This window comes from Hoplias malabaricus, chromosome 4, assembly GCF_029633855.1.
Source record: "Hoplias malabaricus isolate fHopMal1 chromosome 4, fHopMal1.hap1, whole genome shotgun sequence".
Lineage (NCBI taxonomy): Eukaryota > Metazoa > Chordata > Actinopteri > Characiformes > Erythrinidae > Hoplias > Hoplias malabaricus.
In genome coordinates this window covers 13100045-13120950 of record NC_089803.1, presented here as the reverse complement: position 1 = coordinate 13120950, position 20906 = coordinate 13100045, and the positions used below count along the sequence as shown (strand labels likewise).

Sequence of the window (20906 nt, the reverse complement as noted above, 5' to 3'; positions counted from 1 at the left end):
ATGGGCATAAAGGGCAACCCCTAGTAACACTGAGTAAAAATAGTGGTCCTATGGTCCACTCAGAGAAGGAAATTAAAAGACAACAGTACAGGTGGCTCAATAAATCAATACAATACTGCTAGAGGCTGCAAAGCACGATCAACTGGCACAGGAAGTGTGACATTCAGGCCACCGCGGTCAATTACTAGCTGCTGCAAAGTGCGATCAACCAGCACCGGAACAATGACGTTCAGGCAACTGCAATCAAGTGTAAGCCTTAACGGCGAAGTCAGTTATCCGTGTCCTCGAACCACCATCTAACCTATAGCTCGCTGGGTAGTCAAGCAAGGCTAGAAACCTGCTTAAAACTCGGACACTTGGCTTCCAATTCAGCCAGAGAAATACGACTCAGCTTCCAACGACGCTGCACGCCCACACACACCACCTTGGTTGATCCAAAGCGGAAGTGAAAATTATTGGTGATCCTGGGGCTTTTATCGTCCTATCCAACCCACCAGGTGGCGACAATAATACCCTCTTTAGCGCTCCCTGTCAACCATACCACAAATCTTACAGTGCATATGTTTAAACATTAGAGCCTTTTACCTGGAAGACTGCAGTAGAGTTCATTTTAAACATTTGATGGCAGATTCTACCATTTGCACAATTAATCCATACTTTTCAGATATTTCTATTACTATTACATCTAATTATTAAAAGAAAACCCTGGAGATATTCTTCAAAATTCAAAGTTCAAAATGGCGCCGACGACAGTGGCAGCATCTCGATGTAGCTCCGTCTCCGTGTGTTTTTTCTAAGTCTTTGTTTACTTTTTTTACTACTTTTTTATCTTGCAACTTTTTGGTTACACACCTTGAGGAGTGTTTTATTCTATCCTATGGATATTTGACTGATCGCAACGACCCAGCGACCTTGTGTACACAAGGAATCAGCTGATCGCACTACAGAAGAACGCTGGCAGAGTTAACGTCAACATCCCGGAGGAACTATCCCAGTAAACATTTAGCCGTTGTTTCAACGTTGAAATAACGTACTTGACTGTCGTCTAATCAACGTAAAAAAGTCACATTAAAGACGTCCTTTTAAAGCCGTTATTTCAACGTTGAAATCACGTACCTAAATGTCGTTCAATCAGCGTTTTTTTAAGGTTGAAAATGAAAGTTGAAAAGACGACTAACAAAGTCACATTAAAGACGTCCTTTAAAAGCCGTTATTTCAACATTGAAATCACGTACCTAAATGTCATTCAATAAACACTGAATTAATGGTGCAGGGTATTCAAATTTGAAGGTGTTTGTGAAGAAGGCCTCATCTACTGCACTATGACAGCAAACGTCAACTCAGCTTTCACCACACTCTGGCTTCCTCTGGAAACACCAGTTTCCCAGTCCTGATCTTTCAGCTGAATTATCAGATATAATGTTGTAGGTTCACCCTACAGAAAAACAGAAATAGACTTGGCATGACACACTAAGACATAATACTGACTTTCCATTGACTGTGACTATTTCAGTTGGTGTGGCAACAGTTTATTTTATCAGACTTAATGAGGGGGTCAGAGTTGTAAGTCAAGAAAAACAAGTTTATTCTTGAAGTCAATGCCTATACATCATGAAGAAAATGCTTTAATAATGATCCCATACCTATTAACTATTAATTTATATTGGTGCCCCCCTCTGGAGTTTTGTGTTTTCTTACTGTGTCTGTATGAGTTTCCTCTGTGTGCTCCTGGTTTCCTCCCATGATCCAAACACACATTGGCAGGTGGATTGGCTACTCAAAAGTGTCCATTGTGTGAGAGCGTGAGTGAATGTGTGGGTGTGTGGTGCCCTGTGAAGGACTAGTGCCCTGTCTAGGGTGTGTTCCCACCTTGCGCAGAGTGACTCCAGGTAGTATGTAAATATTTTGTACCCACCACAACCTTGAACTGGACAAACAGACAATGAATGAATACATGAATGAATGAAAGCACAGAAGCCACATTGATGCAATAATTGTTAAATTAATATTTAGGTCAAATGTTTAAATCAAACCTGTAAGCTTTGAAGTCTTCTCTCATCTCAATGTCAGTGTGGCGATGTGTATTTTAGGGAGTACAGCTGTAAATCCATTGCTGAACTGGTGAATTTTGTTCACTGTTAGAGTATGGATTCCATCAACCTCATCAAACAACTGTAAAAACAAAGCAGAACACAATAGATGAAAGCTTTATTATAATAATCCAATAAATTATATCAATAAAGACAATAGTGCAGAGGCAAATAAGATAGAATAAGGAAACGATATTAGACAAATATTAATATAATAGAATATTAATAATGGTCTTACAGTAAAAAACTAATATAAATCTAGTATTATATTATAAATATTATAATAATATTATACATATTATATATAATATTGTCAGAATTAAAAAAGATACAATAATACTTACATGATGTTGGTTCACTTGCTACCGGCACTGGGCATTTGGTGACAATGCTGTTGACTTCCTTGCCTGATAAAATTAACGAAACCTTCAGATCTCTGCAACATTGAAAAGTGGCACATTTTCTAGCTTTTGCTTGAGTGACATATGCAAGGTGTGCTGGAGGATGGACAGTATTGACTCAAAACATGTATGCTTTCATTAATAATCAGACCACAGCAAATACGTTTTAAAATATTATTACTATTTCTACAATATAATAAAATACATACTTGCATTAGTGTTCCACACAACATTTATATTTCACAGTTAAACCTTTGGGAACATGAACATACTCCAAGTTAGTTGGATACCTGAGTGGGAAAAAATTTGTCAGTCTAACAAAATATTGTATCATATGTAAATGTTTTGGTGCACCTGATAAAATTATATGTATTGATTTTCTAAGTAAAAGTAATAACAGAGTACAATACATCAATATTTTACACACAACTTCAGATAAAAGTACCGTTCATCTGGTGATTTTCACATATTTGGAAAAGCACAAATGTGGCCTGCGCAAATGTTATTGTATGATTTTACTTTCCAGCCCAGCACTTCTTTTGATATTTGGTTAACATTCGCATTGTTAGCAAGGTGGCTTTCATGTAACTGCAACCCAGACCTGCTGAAATAAATGTCAAAAACATTACTGTTAATAATGTAATATTACTTTGAATTTTTTATACAGAATGGGTTAACTATTATCCTCATCTACTCCTTCACTTGTCTTCACTGAGATGCTAACCTAGCATAGCTGTTGCTTTGCTAGAGCTCTTTAAATACTTATACTTTACCAGAATGAATGAAACTAAAGTTTTATTAAGATTAAATATCACTTACCTCTGAATATACGAGCCTCCTCCGCTGTTTTGGTAATGCCTGCTTCCACAAACCGTTGAAAAATCATCCACTGAAACTTATTTTGACGCTGTATGCAAACTCAGAATAACCCTTATCTGAAGGGGAGGGGCTCTGTCTCTCTCAAACACACACACATTCTCTCTCTCTCTCTCTCTCTCTCTCTCTCTTTTAACTGATTTAAAATGCATTCCGGACGTCCACTGAAAATATTAATTTGTCCCAAAATAACAGACACATTTTGGACGTCCACTGACGTTAACTGGTCCTGAAGTAACTGACTTGTTTAAAACGCATTTTAGACGTCTACTGATGTTATCAGTTCGTCCCAATATAACTGACTTGTTTTAAACGCCTTTCGGGCGTCCACTGACATTAGCAATTGGTCCCGAAATAACTGACTTGTTTTCAATGCATTTCGGACATCCATTGAAGTTGTCAATTGGTCCCGAAATAACTAACCTGTTTTCAACGCATTTCGGACGTTCATTGACGTTGTCAATTGGTCCCGAAATGACTGACTTGTTTTCAATGCATTTCGGACATCCATTGAAGTTCTCAATTGGTCCCGAAATAACTAACCTGTTTTCAACGCATTTCGGACGTCCATTGATGTTGTCAATTGGTCCCGAAATGACTGACTTGTTTTCAACGCATTTCGGACGTTCATTGACGTTGTCAATTAGTCACAAAATAATGGACTTGTTTTCAACGCATTTCAGACGTCCATTGACGTTATCAATTGGTCCTGAAATAACTGACCTGTTTTCAACGCATTTCGGACGTCCATTGACGTTGTCAATTGGTCCTGAAATAACTGACTTGTTTTCAATTTATTTTGGACGTCCACTGACGTTTAAAATATGTCCTTGACGGACCGACTACTTTTAGACCTTTTTTGAACGTCCAGGGACGTCCCTTGTTTACTGGGATGGCGCTTTAGAGGGTGCCGTGCGGGGATTAAAGTGAAGACAAGGCGGCGGGAGAAGAAGTGGAGATACAAGCCCGCGGTTCCTTCGATGGTGATGGGAAACGTGAACTCTCTGGCTAACAAGTCTGATGAACTGGCTGCCTTGATAAGAAATCAGAAGTTATACAGAGAGTGTAGCCTGCTATGCTTTACGGAGATATGGATAACTAGCTAAATCCCCACTGCTAACGTTGAGCTGCCTGGCTTCAGTGTGGCTCGCTTGGACAGAGACTGTAAACTTTCTGGCAAGAAGAAGGGAGGTGGACTGGTGATGTACATTAATAACAGATGGTGCAATCCCGGACATGTTACAGTGAAGGAGACTGTATGCTGTAAGGATGTGGAGTTACTGGCGGTCAGTCTTCGACCGTACTACATGCCATGAGAATTTCTCGCACGCCATTGTGGTGTGTGTTTATGTTCCGCCGCGTGCTCTTCCGGACAGAGTGTGTGACGTCATCCACTCAATAATCGCTAGGCTGCAAACTCAACACACTGATGCATTTTTTGCGATCTCGGGCGACTTTAATCACATAACATTGGACGCCACTCTCACGAATTTCTACCAGTTTGTCAACTGCCCTACTAGAAAAAAACAGAACAATAGACCTCATGTACGCAAATTTGAGGGATGCATACAGTGCCACGCCCCTCGCCCTGCTGGGGAAGTCAGACCACAACCTCATTCATCTACAGCCAGTGTACAAGCCCAAAGTACAGAGGCTACCAGCCACCACACGCACCTTCAGGAAATGGACACCTGAAGCAGGTGAGGCTCTGAGAGACTGCTTCGGATCCACAGACTGGAGTGTGTTGCAGAGTGGAGAGGACTTAGAGGAGGTCACACATTGCACTACTGACTACCTGAACTTGTGTATGGACATTGTTGTTCCCACGAGAACTGTACACTGCTTTCCCAGCAACAAGCCTTGGATAACCAGCAATGTCAAGGCCCTTCTCAATAGGAAGAAAATGGCGTTTAGAGAGGGAGACCTGGCAGAGCTGAGGCGCGTACAAGGGGAACTCAAAGTTAAGCTGAAAGAGGCTAAGGAGGACTACAGAAGGAAGGTGGAACAGAAGCTGCAGGAGAACAACATGAGGGAGGTTTGGGATGGTATGAAGACCATCACTGGCCTCAAAAAGAGCAAAAAGGAGAAAGTGGGCGTGGAGGATGCCATCACTTAACTCCTACACAGGACACATTCACACCTGGACAAGGGGAACAGTGCTGTGAGAATCATGTTCTTTGACTTCTCAAGAGCTTTCAACACCATCCAACCTCTCGGACTGAGAGACAAGCTCCAACAGATGGGTGTGGTCGCTCACCTGGTAACCTGGATTACAGATTATCTGTTAGAGCGGACACAGTACGTGAGACTGAAGAACTGTCTGTCCGACACTATGGTCTGCAGCACAGGAGCTCCACAGGGAACTGTGCTCTCACCAGTCCTATTCACCCTGTACACATCTGACTTCTGCTACAACACTGAGTTGTGCCACATGCAGAAGTTCTCTGATGATACTGCAATTGTGGGGTGTATTAGGAACGAGCAGGAGGAGGAGTACAGGAGCCTGGTGGAGGTCTTTGTGCAATGGTGCATACTGAAGCACCTCCAACTGAACACTTCAAAGACCAAGGAGATGGTGGTGGACTTCTGCAGGTCAAAGCCTGTCCTGCTACCAGTCACCATTGATTGGGTCGACGTGGAGGTGGTGGACACCTATAAGTATCTGGGCTTACACCTAGACAATAAACTGGACTGGTCAGCCAACACTGAAGCACTCTACAAGAAAGGGCAGAGCAGGCTGTACTTCCTGAGGAGGTTGGGGTCTTTCAATGTCTGCAGTAAGCTCCTTTGATCACTTCCATATCAAACAAGAGGACCCTGAACAAACTGATTAGCATCTTGGACAATGAGTGCCATCCACTCCACAGTATCATAACTAAGCAGAAGAGCTTGATCAGCCGGAGACTTCGCTCACTGCCAGGCTCAACTGACAGACTGAGGAAGTCATTTGTCCCCAGGGCTATTGAGCTGTTCAACGCTTCACTCAAGGGGAGAGGAGAGATGGACTTCTCTGCATAGTCTGTCTGCCCATCCACCACCACCACCACCACCTCCTCCATATTTGCACATGTGTACATAACTGGACAATAGACAGGTCAACCACTGGGCAAGTCAACCAACTCATCTACCTCATGTGTACCTTAATCTGACAGCTACAATAGCAGTTTTATACTTTATACTTAATACAGGAACATTGCACTGAATTGCTTTGCCTTGCAGTATTTTATTTACTATATGTATTTCTAATTCTGATACTGCACTGATATTGCACTGTACTGATATTGCACATTCAATACCCTTTGCACTATCCACTTTTTCAACTTTTAAACCATATACTGCACTCAAGAGATCATCCTCGGCTGCTCACTGTACCACAGATTCTTGCCAGGCTATGTTTGATCATTCTTTAGCACACTATGTTCTTGGGTATTTGATTTTGATTTTTTTTTTTTTTTTTTTTTTTATTAGTCCATTGCTGTTAGTGATTTTTGTATGTGATGTCTGTAAGCTACTGAGACCTTGAATTTCCCCTGGGGGTCAATAAAGTATCTATCTATCTATCTCTGTCTATCTATCTATCTATCTATCTATCTATCTATCTATCTATCTCTCTGTCTGTCTATCTAAAACTGCAGTGGTCTGGTATTGGTTTGATTTAACCCTGATATGTAATATATATTGATATGATATTTAACCCTGAGTTTAATATCTAACATTTCTTATGGGTTTTCAACACTATTACTCCTAATTCCTACAGTAAATACACATAAATATATAAAACTATATAATGTAATATATGTATGTTGTATTTTATATAATGTATATTGTTATATCTGCACAACCTGGAATCTCTATGACTGTCAGAGAGGCAAGTTATTTTCTTCATTTGACGAGACATTATTTAAAATGATATTTGTTTAAGAAGATTAAAGGTATTTTCTTATTTTTGTCTGGGTGACTGTCTGTGAATAGTGTGGTTTGTTCTCCCTGTGTCTGCGTGGGTTTCCTCTGGGTGATTGTCTGTGAGGAGTGTGGTGTGTTCTCTCTGTGTCTGCGTGGGTTTCCTCCGGGTGACTGTCTGTGAGGAGTGTGGTGTGTTCTCTCTGTGTCTGCATGGGTTTCCTCCGGGTGACTGTCTGTGAGGAGTGTGGTGTGTTCTCTCTGTGTCTGCATGGGTTTCCTCCGGGTGACTGTCTGTGAGGAGTGTGGTGTGTTCTCCCTGTTTTTCTGTGGAAGTGATCACTTGTGACACTTACACTTTAAATGTGTTCATTCTGTACATTTGCAGTCGATGAACACTCACTCACATACAGAGAACAACTCTATGCTCTGTCTGTTCTGTAGTGTCTACTGCACAGTAAGTGCAACGTCAATTTAAAGCAGCGATATTTATTACTCATAACTGTTATTAATGTGTACTCTGCTTCTAGCACTTTCTGATGGACATACAAACTGCTCCTTATTTACACAGTAACACAACCTCTCAACTGTTGGTGAGAACTGTAACAGAACATATGCTGTAACCTTGAATCTGGAAATCACTACCCATCCTACAGTTTATGTAAAACTAATATTGTAAATATCTACCTCAAAGACTTATTTATTATAATGCTGCCTATTCTGCCGTCCATGTAAATGTGTAAGCTCTGCTGCTTGGGAAGGTTGTAAACTAGTTTTCGTTATACTCACACATAATAACTTACGTATACTAACAGTAAAGACTCTCATTTCTTACGTGTTCTCCAGTGGAAAAACTCCTATTGGACTGAGGACACTGTCTCTATGGGGAATGTCCAATCAGAAACCAGCTGTTCTTAAACTGCAGCCAATCGTATCTTAGGGCGGATGTGAGGCCGGAGCAGTGGGCTTTTGCGTCGTCCAATCAGAATTACGATCATTTTGAAGAGAGGAAAGAAGGCTTTATTGACTGCATTGTAGACGCGTCACTCAAACACCAGCTCTCCTCTGATTGGACAGACGCACTGCGTTGGCCGGACTCGTTTGAATAACGCTCAGCTCTGCTCAAGTGTTCGCTGCTCCGCGATCAGACGCGTCCGTTCTGCACGAGAGCTGTGTTGGAGAGAAATCAGGACCTGTTTTTACTGAAGGTAAATGTTTTTACTGTGTACGACCTTTACACACCGTTTATACCGTGTTTTACTGAAGATAAAGATCAGAGAGAGACTATTACACGCCGTTTATACCGTGTTTTACTGAAGATAAAGATCAGAGAGAGAGACTTTTACACACCGTTTATACCGTGTTTTACTGAAGATAAAGATCAGAGAGAGACTATTACACGCCGTTTATACCGTGTTTTACTTAGGGAGGTTAACCTCCCTGACAACTGAGGAATTACATTTCAACGCTGTCACAACCCAGCTAGCAAAATTGTATCGGCCCACACTCGGGCCGAATCACGCACGCCGGAACAAAAACACTCGGCCTGATGCCGGCACGCGGAGTCGGCATTGTCTCGGTCGTGATGTTCGGCCGTAGAGTGGACCGATAGTTCTGACCCGAGTCTAGGAAACTCTCGGCACAGAGTCGGCCGAGTGTTGTGGCTGAGGCACGGCTCAAATGACTCGGCCCTAGTCCAGCAAGCCATAACTAAATCGAGATAACCGGAACACGGCCGAGTTTGAGCCAGAAGCACGCCATTAGTGCCAGACTGGGTCGAGATCTGGCCCATTATCGGTTGTAATTGTTTATTTGTATACACCGCCCCGCCCCCCTGCTTTATTACATAACTTACACTCTCAGAAAAAAAGAAAATGGTATATTATTGGTCACTAAATGGTACAAGTGTTTAAAAGTCCAGTTTTGTTCCTTAAAGGTACATTGCATTCTCTTCTCCAGAATGAGAGATACTACATGTATTTGTAGTATTTCATTATAGAAATGTCATAAAAAAAAAAACACATAATAAAAGTCCTGGAGATGAAACAGGGTGTATGATATCAACACACTTTAAAATCTACAATTATTATATAATCATGTTCCCTACTTAAATTTACAAATATGTACAACTGAAGGTACCACCACAATGACAATATATCTGACAATGTAGTATCAGTAAGTGTGCTGTTCATACAACCTTGAAACAGTGTAAACATACAGCAATTGCAATGTATACAAACAGTAAATAAAATCAATAAATAGAAAATACATTTGTAACTGGCATTGAAATTTGAAATTGGCAGTGTCATGATTTCCTAAATCCAATTAACATTCAAATACTGTATTTAAAAAAAAAACAAAAAAACAATTGGTTTTACACCCTAAGAACTGCCATTTAAATTCAGACTTTCTTTAAAAAATATACTATGCTAAGGCCATATAACAAATCACTTAAAATTCAACAGTGGGTTTGGAAAAGTAAAAAACAAAAGGCAGAAATGTTCTTTAAAACAGTTTGATTTTCCTCAAATGTGTGGAAGTACACGTTTGACACACATGGCACACATCAGTTCGATCAACAGTTTGCAAGTCTATGCTGTGTTGTCACACTTTGTCAACGTCTTTGATGGGCAGTGTAGTGAAAGAACGCTCAAGTGTAGTCACTTCAGTTGTACTCCTTGTAGAATTCCAGCTCTATAATTAAACATATAAAGATTATGTACATGTTCTGTTCTCTTCAATATATTTTCTTTAAAAATATTTAATGAAAAGCTGTAAACTGCTTATGCATGCAGATTCATAAACTACAGAACTTCAGATGTAATAGATTATCAGGTTTTAGTACAAATGATTTTACAAAAGATTATGCTTCAACTGATGCTAAAGATCTCATCTAAATAAATTAAATTAGCCTCCTATCTGCTTTTCTCCCTGCCCACCTGCATTATTCACTGCCCCACTAGTTTTCTTACTGCAGTCTATCTTTACGTAATTACATAAAGAAAATGAATTAGTTCATGTTCATAGTTAATTTTGAAAAAATTAACTAACACAGCTCCAAAAATAAACTACTTCATGCTTTTGTTTATTTTTCCTCTCTCAGTAAATAGGCTTCTATTGTTTTCAATATGACCTCCTTCAACCCATTAATCACTAGCCCAACATCACTGCTACTCCCTAATAAAGGATTAGTGTACGTGAAATAATATATTTAAAACATTACATTACACCAAAAACCAGCACTGAGACTGAGAATGAATTTTAACTTACGTAGCTAGTACCTTAATGTGTTTAAGCAGTTTTATTTCTTATTTAATTTCTTATACTGAGGTATGCGGTTCTGTGTGACACAAAAACCCACAAAAAAGCTCACATCTTGTAAAATACGCCATCAGACCACATAAATACTCAAGTTAAAATAACTCATGTATGAGCGATTGTTATGTGATTTAAATGTTTTCTTTGTCAGAGGGGAAAAAAGAGCTAGCTAGAGTTAAACAGGTTATCTATAAAGTTTGTCATTAAAAAAAAAACGGTTCAATATTATGTATGTAACGTATAGCAGTTTATAGAATAACGTACGTAACATTAACAATGTTAACTGCATTTGGGCGATACCAAAATACTTATGTATCCGAAAATATAAGGTTAAATTGAAATGCTTATGGGATGAAGCTGTTCCCTGAGGCTGGTGAAAGCTGCTCGCGCGCTGCGGTCACAGAACAGAGCGCAAATCTTCATCGTCGTCTTCTGTGTTTTTACAGTGGTTCGCTTCTGCCAGTTTTCAGAGTGGCAGAAAGCTGTCATCTTCAAAAACTTAAATAACAATTTCCTCCCTTCCGCACGGCACTGTCTCCTTATTAACCCTATTTATCATAATCATTTCTGTCGTTCGTGTCCCAGTCATTACATCAATATTCTAAAATAGTACAATACAGAGCTTACCTATAACTGTATGACATTTAACAAGTTAAAATAACGATTCTATTTACTTAACATTCATTATATTGTTTTCCAGACAATTACCAGTATTTTCTTTTATTTTTAGATGTGGGCCACATACGATTAATACGCAGTATTTAATAAAATGCTCTGATCAGTGTAGTGTGCTAACTGCAATGGCAATCGCCTCGCCAGTGCCAACGTGCCGCAGCAATTGGGCTAGATGCATCGTGCCACATTCACGCCAAGCCTCAGCCAGCCGACAGTGCCAACGTGCAGTCGAACTTGGGCAATATAAAGGGTGCCGCATTCACGCCGAGATGGCAGCCAGCCGACAGTGCCAAGCCTGAGCCACAATCGATCCAGATCTACCTTGCTAGCTGGGAATGTAACCATGTTTGTTGTACAGCTGGTATGAAGTGTAAAGAAATAAGAGACATTAGTTTTTGAAGGAACAAGCTTAGGTTTATTAATTCCACAGCCTTAGCAAATGCAAAAATAAATAAATTGTATAATTCTAACAGCAACCCTGCCAAAACCTTTCTATCAACAACCCTTTAATTGTTAGTGGGGCTGTGTGTTAAATTTATACTAGTAAAACATAAATACAAACTATTATATATAATTACTGTTTAATCCACCAGTTTCGTCCACATCTGAACACTTATCCAACATCGTGAAAAAAAAATGAACATTTAATAAATAATTTCTGAATTCACAGCCAATATAAATCAGATTTTATTTGGCTGCACTACTTGTAAACCAAACCAGACAATTACTTACATTTTAAATTGGTGAATTTTGTAATTCCAAACTGGTGAATTTTGTGGAATTTAGTCCACATCTGAACATATTTCAATCATTTAAGAAACATTTAATGTTAACTCTGATATCCAACAAATGGATTAAAAAAAAACATCAGATTGCTGAATTTACCACTAATTCCATGCTTTAGAGTGGTGCAAGCAACAAAACCAGACAATATACCAATATACCCTCATTTATTCATGTATTCATTTACTTATTCTCCCAAAAAGAGACACATACACTGTTGGGCCAAAAAAGCTTTCTTCTTTTAAGCGTGACTTAGCTTTGTATACAGTTGGGCTGTCACGATCATGACATTTTAAGTGACGATTATTTGTCATACAAGAAATTGCGATTAATGATTTAATTGTCTGTCTTTTTTTTTTGCATTTCAATAGGCCTTTATGCTTAATGAGAACATAATAATGTACACACACTATTATGTTAAAGAACGTCAGTTTATTGAACAGTTTATTCATAAATATATGTAAAGATATTTTCCCCATGTCCTGTTTTTAATTAGAATTGTATGTTTGAAAACGATAATTTGCAAATTCTCAAAATAAGCAAAACAAATCAAATGTACTATGGCTTAAACGTCTGTTATTAACTGGCTAGGCATGTTTTGGGCAAGGAATACTAAGACTATGTTCACACAGCAGGTAGAGTCCCAGTCATACGTCAGACGGATGTGTCATTTATGTGGTTGTGTAAACAGCACAAATCGCATTGAATCTGACTTTTTCATCAGATTTGGGCAACTTTCATATGATCCATGTCCATCTGTGGAAATTCGACTGTCTGAAAGGTCAGGTCGGAATTCATGTGATTTTTATGTCACTCCGGCTGCTGGACTACGGTCCAAAGCATTTCTTTTTTTTAATTGAGGTGTTTAGGAGGTGAAAATGGCCAGGACAAAGAATTTCTGTTTTGTAAAAAATACTGGAAACCTGTGAAACTCCTGAAACCAGTTTTCCATATCTCATTTATGAGAAAATAAAACACGTGGAAATTTGTATAAAGGTGGGTTTTTTAAAATGAAACAAACAAAAGAAGACCTTTTTTAGTAATTCTATATCAGTTTTATATTGTTCGTGTCGGTATGAATCTATATAAATGTGGCTCCTGGAAATATTAAACTCATTATATCTGTGCTCGTATTCTTCTCTTTTGAGACTCGTGTTCGTGAAAGACCTGAGAAATTTGCGCTTAGAGTAAAAGAAAAATCAGTTCACATTTTAATATTTAATTTTTAACATTCTATTTTTAACATAGAACTCGTTGGGAATAAAGACAATGGAGGTTTTGTTACACAGCGCTGCAGTGAAACACCAGTTGGGTCCCTCTTCATTTAAAAAAAGAAAGTGATTTGTATGAAACAGACGGTCATTTCCTTCTGATCAGCACCTTGAAGCATCGTACTTTGTGAATGCGTGTCAATTAAAAAAATCGGATTTGGTCACAAAATCAGATTTGGTATAATTTTACCTGGTGTGTGAACGTACCCTAAGATACTCGAGAGCCCGAGAACCTCAGGAATGGCCAACTGTCTGGAAGAATCTGTTGATGCCGCTGTCTTCCCAATTTCAGTGAACTGGATCCGCAGATGATTTCTCAGGTTTGTTTTATTGGCACTATTACGTCCACTAGGGGTTGGACATAATAAAAGTTTATAAATTATTAAAAAACTGGCCCACTCAGCCTCAGACCAAAGTAACTCTTAGTCACCAAAAAAAGAAACAAACATTCTGTTTCACTCCAAAATAACACGGGACATAACAGGCACCTTTTACAGCCGTTTTATAGCGCTATTTGTTTACAAATATACGTAATGGATATTTGTTTATTCGTATAATGGGATTGAAATAAAATGTGACAGTTAGCTAATATAATCGCAATTAATAATCGACATGTCTAGTACATGTCTTATTAAAAATCACTATTTATATGAAAAAATCAATAACAAAAAAATTTCACAGAAACAAGCTGCAGATTTAAAAGAGAGCAGGTTCATCATTACTTTATTTAAACAGGTTAAAGTAAAATCACATCAACCCGGTAAGTCTGAAAAGAGATACCAAAAAGCATTCATAAAACAGGTTAACTCTTCAGACATTGTTTACTATTAGGTTTAAAAGAAAGTTTGTGTGCTTCTTAGAAAAGGTTCTTATCTATACTCAAGGCCACTTTACTCTTTCCCATACTCCTTTTTCTCCCCATTCATTATGTTTCTGTTTTTTCACATCCTCCTATCTAGCTTCTCCCTGTCCTCCCAAATACATCACAACCCTTCATTATTATTCCCAAACTACATTAATTTTTAGGTTGCTGTATAGACAATGCTTTAATTATTTTCCAAACAAGTTTTACCAAATAACAACCTCTGGCTTCAGGTCTCAGGCCTTGAGCTGGTCCTTTCTCACAGTTGCTCACAGTAAATTGATAATAAAAGTTTAAAACTATCACTGTCTCAGACCCCTGCATTTGGATCCGGCAGGTGTTTTGATAATAAGACTCAGTTTTTGTAAGAGCCTTTGTTCATGTAAAAGTGTATGTGATGTTTACCAGAATTCTGCTGAACTACAATGGGCTTCTTCAGTATCACTGTTAAGCATTCTCAGGCCTCACAGAGCACACAGACCAATGGTCTCAGAGAGAAACACCTTCACAACTTCATCATTATTAATTATAATATTTTACTTTAAAAATCAATATTCCTTTAAATTATGTAATTCCATATTTACTAATTAAGGCAACGTATAAGTCATTTAGATCCGTCACCACCTTTCCTTCACAACAGACAAGAAGTTGCTCGCTGACTACTACTTTTGTAAATGAGATTGTATTTTCCAATTCTTGAATTCCTTTCTTGTCCATGTTCTTTTTCTCCCCATCATTTTGGAGGTGTTAGAAATTCGGCATTGACGAGTCAGGAGACTGGAGATTGGTGTTGAGTGGAGTTTATTTACACATACACAGGATCATGTATGAGCACAACTGGGTGATTGCATTCTACCTCATGATGATCTGAAGTTCGGAATCTGGAGGTTCTGAGGTTCCTTCACGTGCATGCAGAAAAGCACGGGCACAGCTTCGTCATCAGTTTGTCAGTCTATAGCCAGTTCGTTCTGTGCCCTATTCAGTCTGTTCTCAGTCCAGTCTGACTGTTGCCAGTCAAGTCTGTTCCCAGTCCAGTCTGACACCAAATATTTTAGAAGGGCCTTATACAAACCGGATTCCAAAAATGTTGGGACACTAAGCAAATTGTGAATAAAAATTGAATGCAATGATGTGTAGATGGCAAATGTCAATATTCTATTCGTAATAGAACATAGATGACAGATCAAAAGTTTAATCTGAGTAAATGTAACATTTTAAAGGAAAAATATGTTGATTCAAAATTTCAGTGTCAACAAATCCCAAAAACGGGACAAGTAGCAATAAGTGGCTGGAAAAAGGAAATTGAGCATATAACAAACAGCTAGAATACCAATTAATACTACTTAGGTCAATTGACTACATGATTGGGTATAAAAAGAGCTTCTTAGAGTGTCAGCGTCTCTCTGAAGCCAAGATGGTAAGAGGATCACCAATTCCACCATTATTGCGCAGAAAGATAGTGCAGCAATACCAGAATGGTGTTACCCAGCGTAAAATAGCAAATACCTTTAAGTTATCATCATCAACCGTGCATAACATCAAAAGATTCAGAGAATCTGGAACAATTGCTGTGCATAAGGGTCAAGACCATAAAACTCTACTGGATGCTCAGGCCCTTAAACGTCACTGCACCTCAAACAGGAATGCCACTGACAAGGAAATAACAGAATGGGCTCAGGAATACTTCCAGAAAGCATTGTCAGTGAACACAATCCACCATGCCATCTGCCGTTGCCAGCTGAAACTCTACAGTGCAAAGAGGAAGCAATTTCTAAGCAAGCTCCACAAGCTCAGATGTTTGCACTGGGCCAGGGGTCTTTTAAAATGGAGTGTGGCTAAATGGAAGACTGTTCTGTGGTCAGATGAGTCATGATTTGAAGTTCTTTATGGAACACTGGGATGCCATGTCATTCGGACCAGAGAGGACAAGGATAACCCAAGTTGTTATCAATGCTCCGTTCAGAAGCCTGCATCACTTATGGTATGCGGTTGCATGAGTGCTTGTGGCATGGGCAGCTTGCATGTCTGGAAAGTCACCATTAATGCAGAGAACTATGTTCAGGTTCTAGAACAATATATGCTCCCATCTAGACGTCATCTCTTTCAGGGGAGACCCTGCATTTTTCAACAATATAATGCCAGACCACATTCTGTAGCAATCACAACATCATGGCTACGTAGGAGAAGGATCCGGGTACTGAAATGGCCAGCCTGCAGTCCAGATCTTTCACCTATAGAGAACATTTGGTGCATCATAAAGAGGAACGTACGACAAAGAAGGCCCAAGACGATTGAACAGTTAGAGGTCTGTATTAGACATGAATGGGAGAGCATTCCTATTTCTAAACTTGAGAAACTGGTCTCCTCTGTCCCCAGACGTCTGTTGAGTGTTGTAAGAAGAAGGAGGGATGCCACACAGTGGTAAAAAATGGCCTTGTCCCAACTGTTTTGGGTTTTGTTGACGCCATGAAATTTTAAAACACCACATTTTTCCCTTAAAATGATACAGTCTCTCAGTTTAAACTTTTGATGTGTGATTTGTGTTCTATTCTGAATAAAATATTAGATGTTGGCACCTCCACATCATTGCATTCAGTTTTTATTCACAATTTGTTTGGTGTCCCAACATTTTTGGAATCCGTTTTTTTTTTGTGTGTGTGTATGTATGTATATATATATATATACACACACACATACACGGAGGGGGGGGGTGATTGGTGGGAACGGGGAATGTGATTGAGGGGTATAACAAAAGGTCACACAAAGCTGCAAAAAGACCATATAGTTCCTCTCAGAGGTATGCCTGCTTGCTTTCTCTGGTGTGGCATCATCTACATCAACAAGGATGTCAGGAAGAAAGTTGTCTGTACTTTTGATCATTTTACACTATCCCAGGTTTTGTTCATGATTCTAAGAGAGGCAAGTCTTAAATGCATGGGTGATAGCTGAAATATAATTGGCAGGTTTCTGCATTAAACACCACTATGTTTGTGACTGGTATCACATCTTGGATAGTCAAAAATATTTGGGTTTGTGTATATTTGACTTTTTTCAAAACTGATCAATGCATCTCATATGGCTCTCATGGCACATTATGCCTACACAATGTAACAGGTTTTTATTGATTATTTTTATTCTGTTATGTCTCCACTGTGTTCATGTACTGTATTTTTAAAACCACACTAACAAGCTGTAGTCACATGATTCTGCCCATATCTGTCACTTGGAAGCGACCTAAACGCAGAGGCCGACCGAGTGACTCGAGTGTCTCACATCAAAGAAAAACAAAGTGTCTGTGGTTTGGGCATGCTGTGTTTTGACTATAATTAAGACGACACTGAACAAAAAGAAGTCAAATGTAAATGCTGAGGGGGGAAAAACAGTTTCAGCCAAAGCACAATCACACACCAAATATAAATAGTGCTCAAAAAAGGATCAAGCTTCCAGCAACATTAGAAAAAATATCCCAGCTTTAATATTGGAGCATATTTACAGCACAAACCTCGTCATTGAACTATGAGGGTCAAAAATACAACAAGTAATCGTAATTGTGGTAAGTCATGGTAAAATTAACCATAATGTTGATTTGTGCTCATATCGCCCAGCACTAGTTTATACCACTAGTCTTACTGAAGATATAGATCAAAGAGTGACTGTTACATACCGTTTATACCGTGTTTTCCTGAAAGGAAATGTGTGTTAAATATCATAGAGACTCATGCTGTTTAATATTTTTTTCTAACATTAAAACTCTGTTTCTGCCTCTCTCTTTTTCTCTTTTTTATTTATAAAGCACTGTATACAGTTGGTGTTTGCACAAAGAAACTGCACAGAATTCTGGGTATTAGCACCAAGTGGGTGCTGCTGAAACAAGTGACAGGAAAAGATTGGTCAGGGCAGAAGTAAGAAACCTTGGGGGGGGGCATCCTCCTCTGGTTGCCACCAGAGCAAAACAAACAAAGAGAACTGTTTAGACAAGGAGCATTCTCTAAATGTGAATTTTATCTCTCCTCCACCCACAATATTCCTTCTGGTCATGGGAATAGAACCTGCCACCATTCAGAATGTTGAAAAGTATGAAAACAGAGAGGGATGTTGGTCTATTCCTGCACCATTAGGCAACACTGGCTTATTTTTGCTGTTTCAGTTACAGTACTGAAGGTGAAACTGACTACACATTCAGCAGAATATTGGTCGCCAGGGGAGAGTGAATTTAACTAATTTATCTTTGGTTCTTCTTTGTCTTCCAGGACAGAGGAACATCCCTCTGGATTTTTTTTCTGGCTCCTGTTGTCCAGGAGTTCCTGAGTGGAACGCTTGCTCCTGAGTTCCACAGTTCTTCCACTGGTGTATCAAGAATAATTTCCAAGTGGAATACAACACAATATTGAGATCAGGAGGGATTAAATGTGTGGATATGGAGGGCAGAAGCTCCAGTTCTCAGGAAACATGCTTGGTTCCTCCCCACACATCTGACACAAAAACTCAGATCAGTAAACACAAGAGGAAAACTCACGATTGTGCAGAGTGTGGGAAGAGTTTTACTCAACAGAATAATCTACAAAAACACCAGCGCATTCACACAGGAGAGAAACCATATCACTGTTCACAGTGTGGGAAGAGTTTTACTGAACAGGGCAGTCTCCAAAAACACCAGCGCATTCACACAGGAGAGAAACCGTATCACTGTTCAGAGTGTGGGAAGAGTTTTACTGTACAGAGTGTTCTCCAAAAACACCAGCGCATTCACACAGGAGAGAAACCGTATCACTGTTCAGAGTGTGGGAAGAGTTTTAATGTACAGAGTAGTCTCCAAACACACCAGCGCATTCACACAGGAGAGAAACCGTATCACTGTTCAGAGTGTGGGAAGAGTTTTACTCAACAGAGTAATCTCCAAACACACCAGCGCATTCACACAGGAGAGAAACCATATTACTGTTCAGAGTGTGGGAAGAGTTTTACTGAACAAGGCAGTCTCCAAAAACACCAGCGCATTCACACAGGAGAGAAACCGTATCACTGTTCTGAGTGTGGGAAGAGTTTTACTCAACAGGGTAGTCTCCAAAAGCACCAGCGCATTCACACAGGAGAGAAACCGTATCACTGTTCAGAGTGTGGGAAGAGTTTTACTGCACAGAGTAGTTTCCAAACACACCAGCGCATTCACACAGGAGAGAAACCGTATCACTGTTCAGAATGTGGGAAGAGTTTTACTCAACAGAGTAGTCTCCAAAAACACCAGCGCATTCACACAGGAGAGAAACCGTATCACTGTTCAGAGTGTGGGAAGAGTTTTACTCGTCAGAGTTCGGTCCGAATACATCACTGCGTTCACCCAGAACAGAAGCAGTAGCACTGAGTGAGGGATTAATGTGATTGGGTCACATTGAGTGTAAAAATATCCTTAAAGCTGAATTGTGTAATTCTTGGCGTTTTGGAGACGTGTGATTGAACTGTGATACCAGATGCCCCTGATTTTTCATGGAATTTAGTTTATTATTTTCATGTTGTGGCTTCAGGATTAATTGTTACAGATCATTATTTTCCTCCTCGGTCACTATTGTGTTCTACTGTGCCCCAGTTAAAGATTATTTGACTCTGTACTGAGCTTCCACTGTTTTCCAAAAGAGTTTGAACTTTGTCTCGAATCGTTAAACAAAATGAGATGAGAGTCAGGGCAGTTCCCTCCTTATTTCATTCGAACAACTACACTAAACCACAGACATGGTCCAGGGATCAGCAGCACCACACACAGCCCAGCACACCGCCCATCCAGTCTGACCCAGAGGAGCATGAGGAGATCATCCAGCAAATGGATTAGGGACATGGGTACCTTGTGGAGTTGACAAACTCTCATGTTGTCACCGTCAGACCTTGTTGCAGGTGAGGAGACAGCTGACCAACTCTGAAGAGGTCCTGCAGGGGCTTTGCAATGCTCTGGAGCTGGGGGAAGAGACAGTTCTGGCCGTCTGCCGTATAATCACCATTCATCCTTATTTCTGTGGCTGGACTGTATACCCTTGGAAGTTTAAAGATCAGCGTTGGTGGAGCAATTTGTTTCTCAGAGCACAGAAGACATGAAGCTGGGCTGTCAGGACTTCAGCACACATCAAAACAGACTATATTCTGATGGCCATGAAGGCAAAGCCTGCTCATCACTGCGGCAAGATAAGCGTGCAGTGGAGACACTCCCAACCAACTGTTCATTGTTTATATACAACTGCTGTAGTAAGTGCCTTCTCAGTTTTAGAGGTTGGTGTGTTTTAAGCTTTGCTTCAATGGAAATGCTACTTGCAAACACCTTCTCATTTATTAGAAATCAATGTTTAAGCTTAGCATATTATCTTATTATTGCTGTCCCTTTGCTTCTGTATCATTGTGAATTTCCTGCTGTGGGATTAATAAAGGAATGAATCAATCAATTTTTACACCAGGTAAGACAGAAATGGCAAGCAGTGATAATTTATAATGCACTCATGATTGATAGCTACTTAAGAATAGCTTGGTGATACTCTAAACTGCTATTTTTTATTTCGCTAGCTACCAGTGACTTCATCAGAAAGTATTCTTACTTTAATATCCATGCAGATTTCCTCTAAGAGTAGTGTGTAAAATACAGTTTAGAAATAGACATTTGTAAGTAATCTACTTAATTCCTTTAGTTAACACTTGTGAAAAGCATTTATTATAACATAAAAGTTCAGAGCAGGTTGAATTGACATGATTT

General features: G+C 39.4%; 1 protein-coding gene and 1 long non-coding RNA gene across 2 annotated transcripts; one reads left to right on the top strand and one right to left on the bottom strand.

Annotated features, from left to right (window-relative positions):
• Positions 1-1347: 1347 nt before the first annotated feature.
• On the bottom strand, positions 1348-2529 carry LOC136695308 (uncharacterized). The gene is made up of 3 exons (XR_010802265.1): positions 2435-2529; positions 2034-2118; positions 1348-1927 (listed from the first exon to the last, which is right to left on the bottom strand). It is a non-coding gene; the product is annotated as an uncharacterized lncRNA (long non-coding RNA).
• A 5847-nt stretch (positions 2530-8376) lies between these two features.
• Positions 8377-20591, top strand: LOC136695307 (zinc finger protein ZFP2-like). The gene is made up of 2 exons (XM_066669317.1): positions 8377-8475; positions 18427-20591. Exon 2 carries the CDS (start codon positions 18594-18596, stop codon positions 19530-19532), a length of 939 nt encoding a protein of 312 aa, XP_066525414.1. The 5' UTR covers positions 8377-8475; positions 18427-18593; the 3' UTR covers positions 19533-20591.
• The last annotated feature ends 315 nt before the right edge of the window (positions 20592-20906 follow it).

Coding starts and splice junctions, on each gene's coding strand:
- LOC136695307 (XM_066669317.1), top strand. CDS start 18,594: ATGGAGGGCAGAAGCTCCAGTTCTCAGGAAACATGCTTGGTTCCTCCC.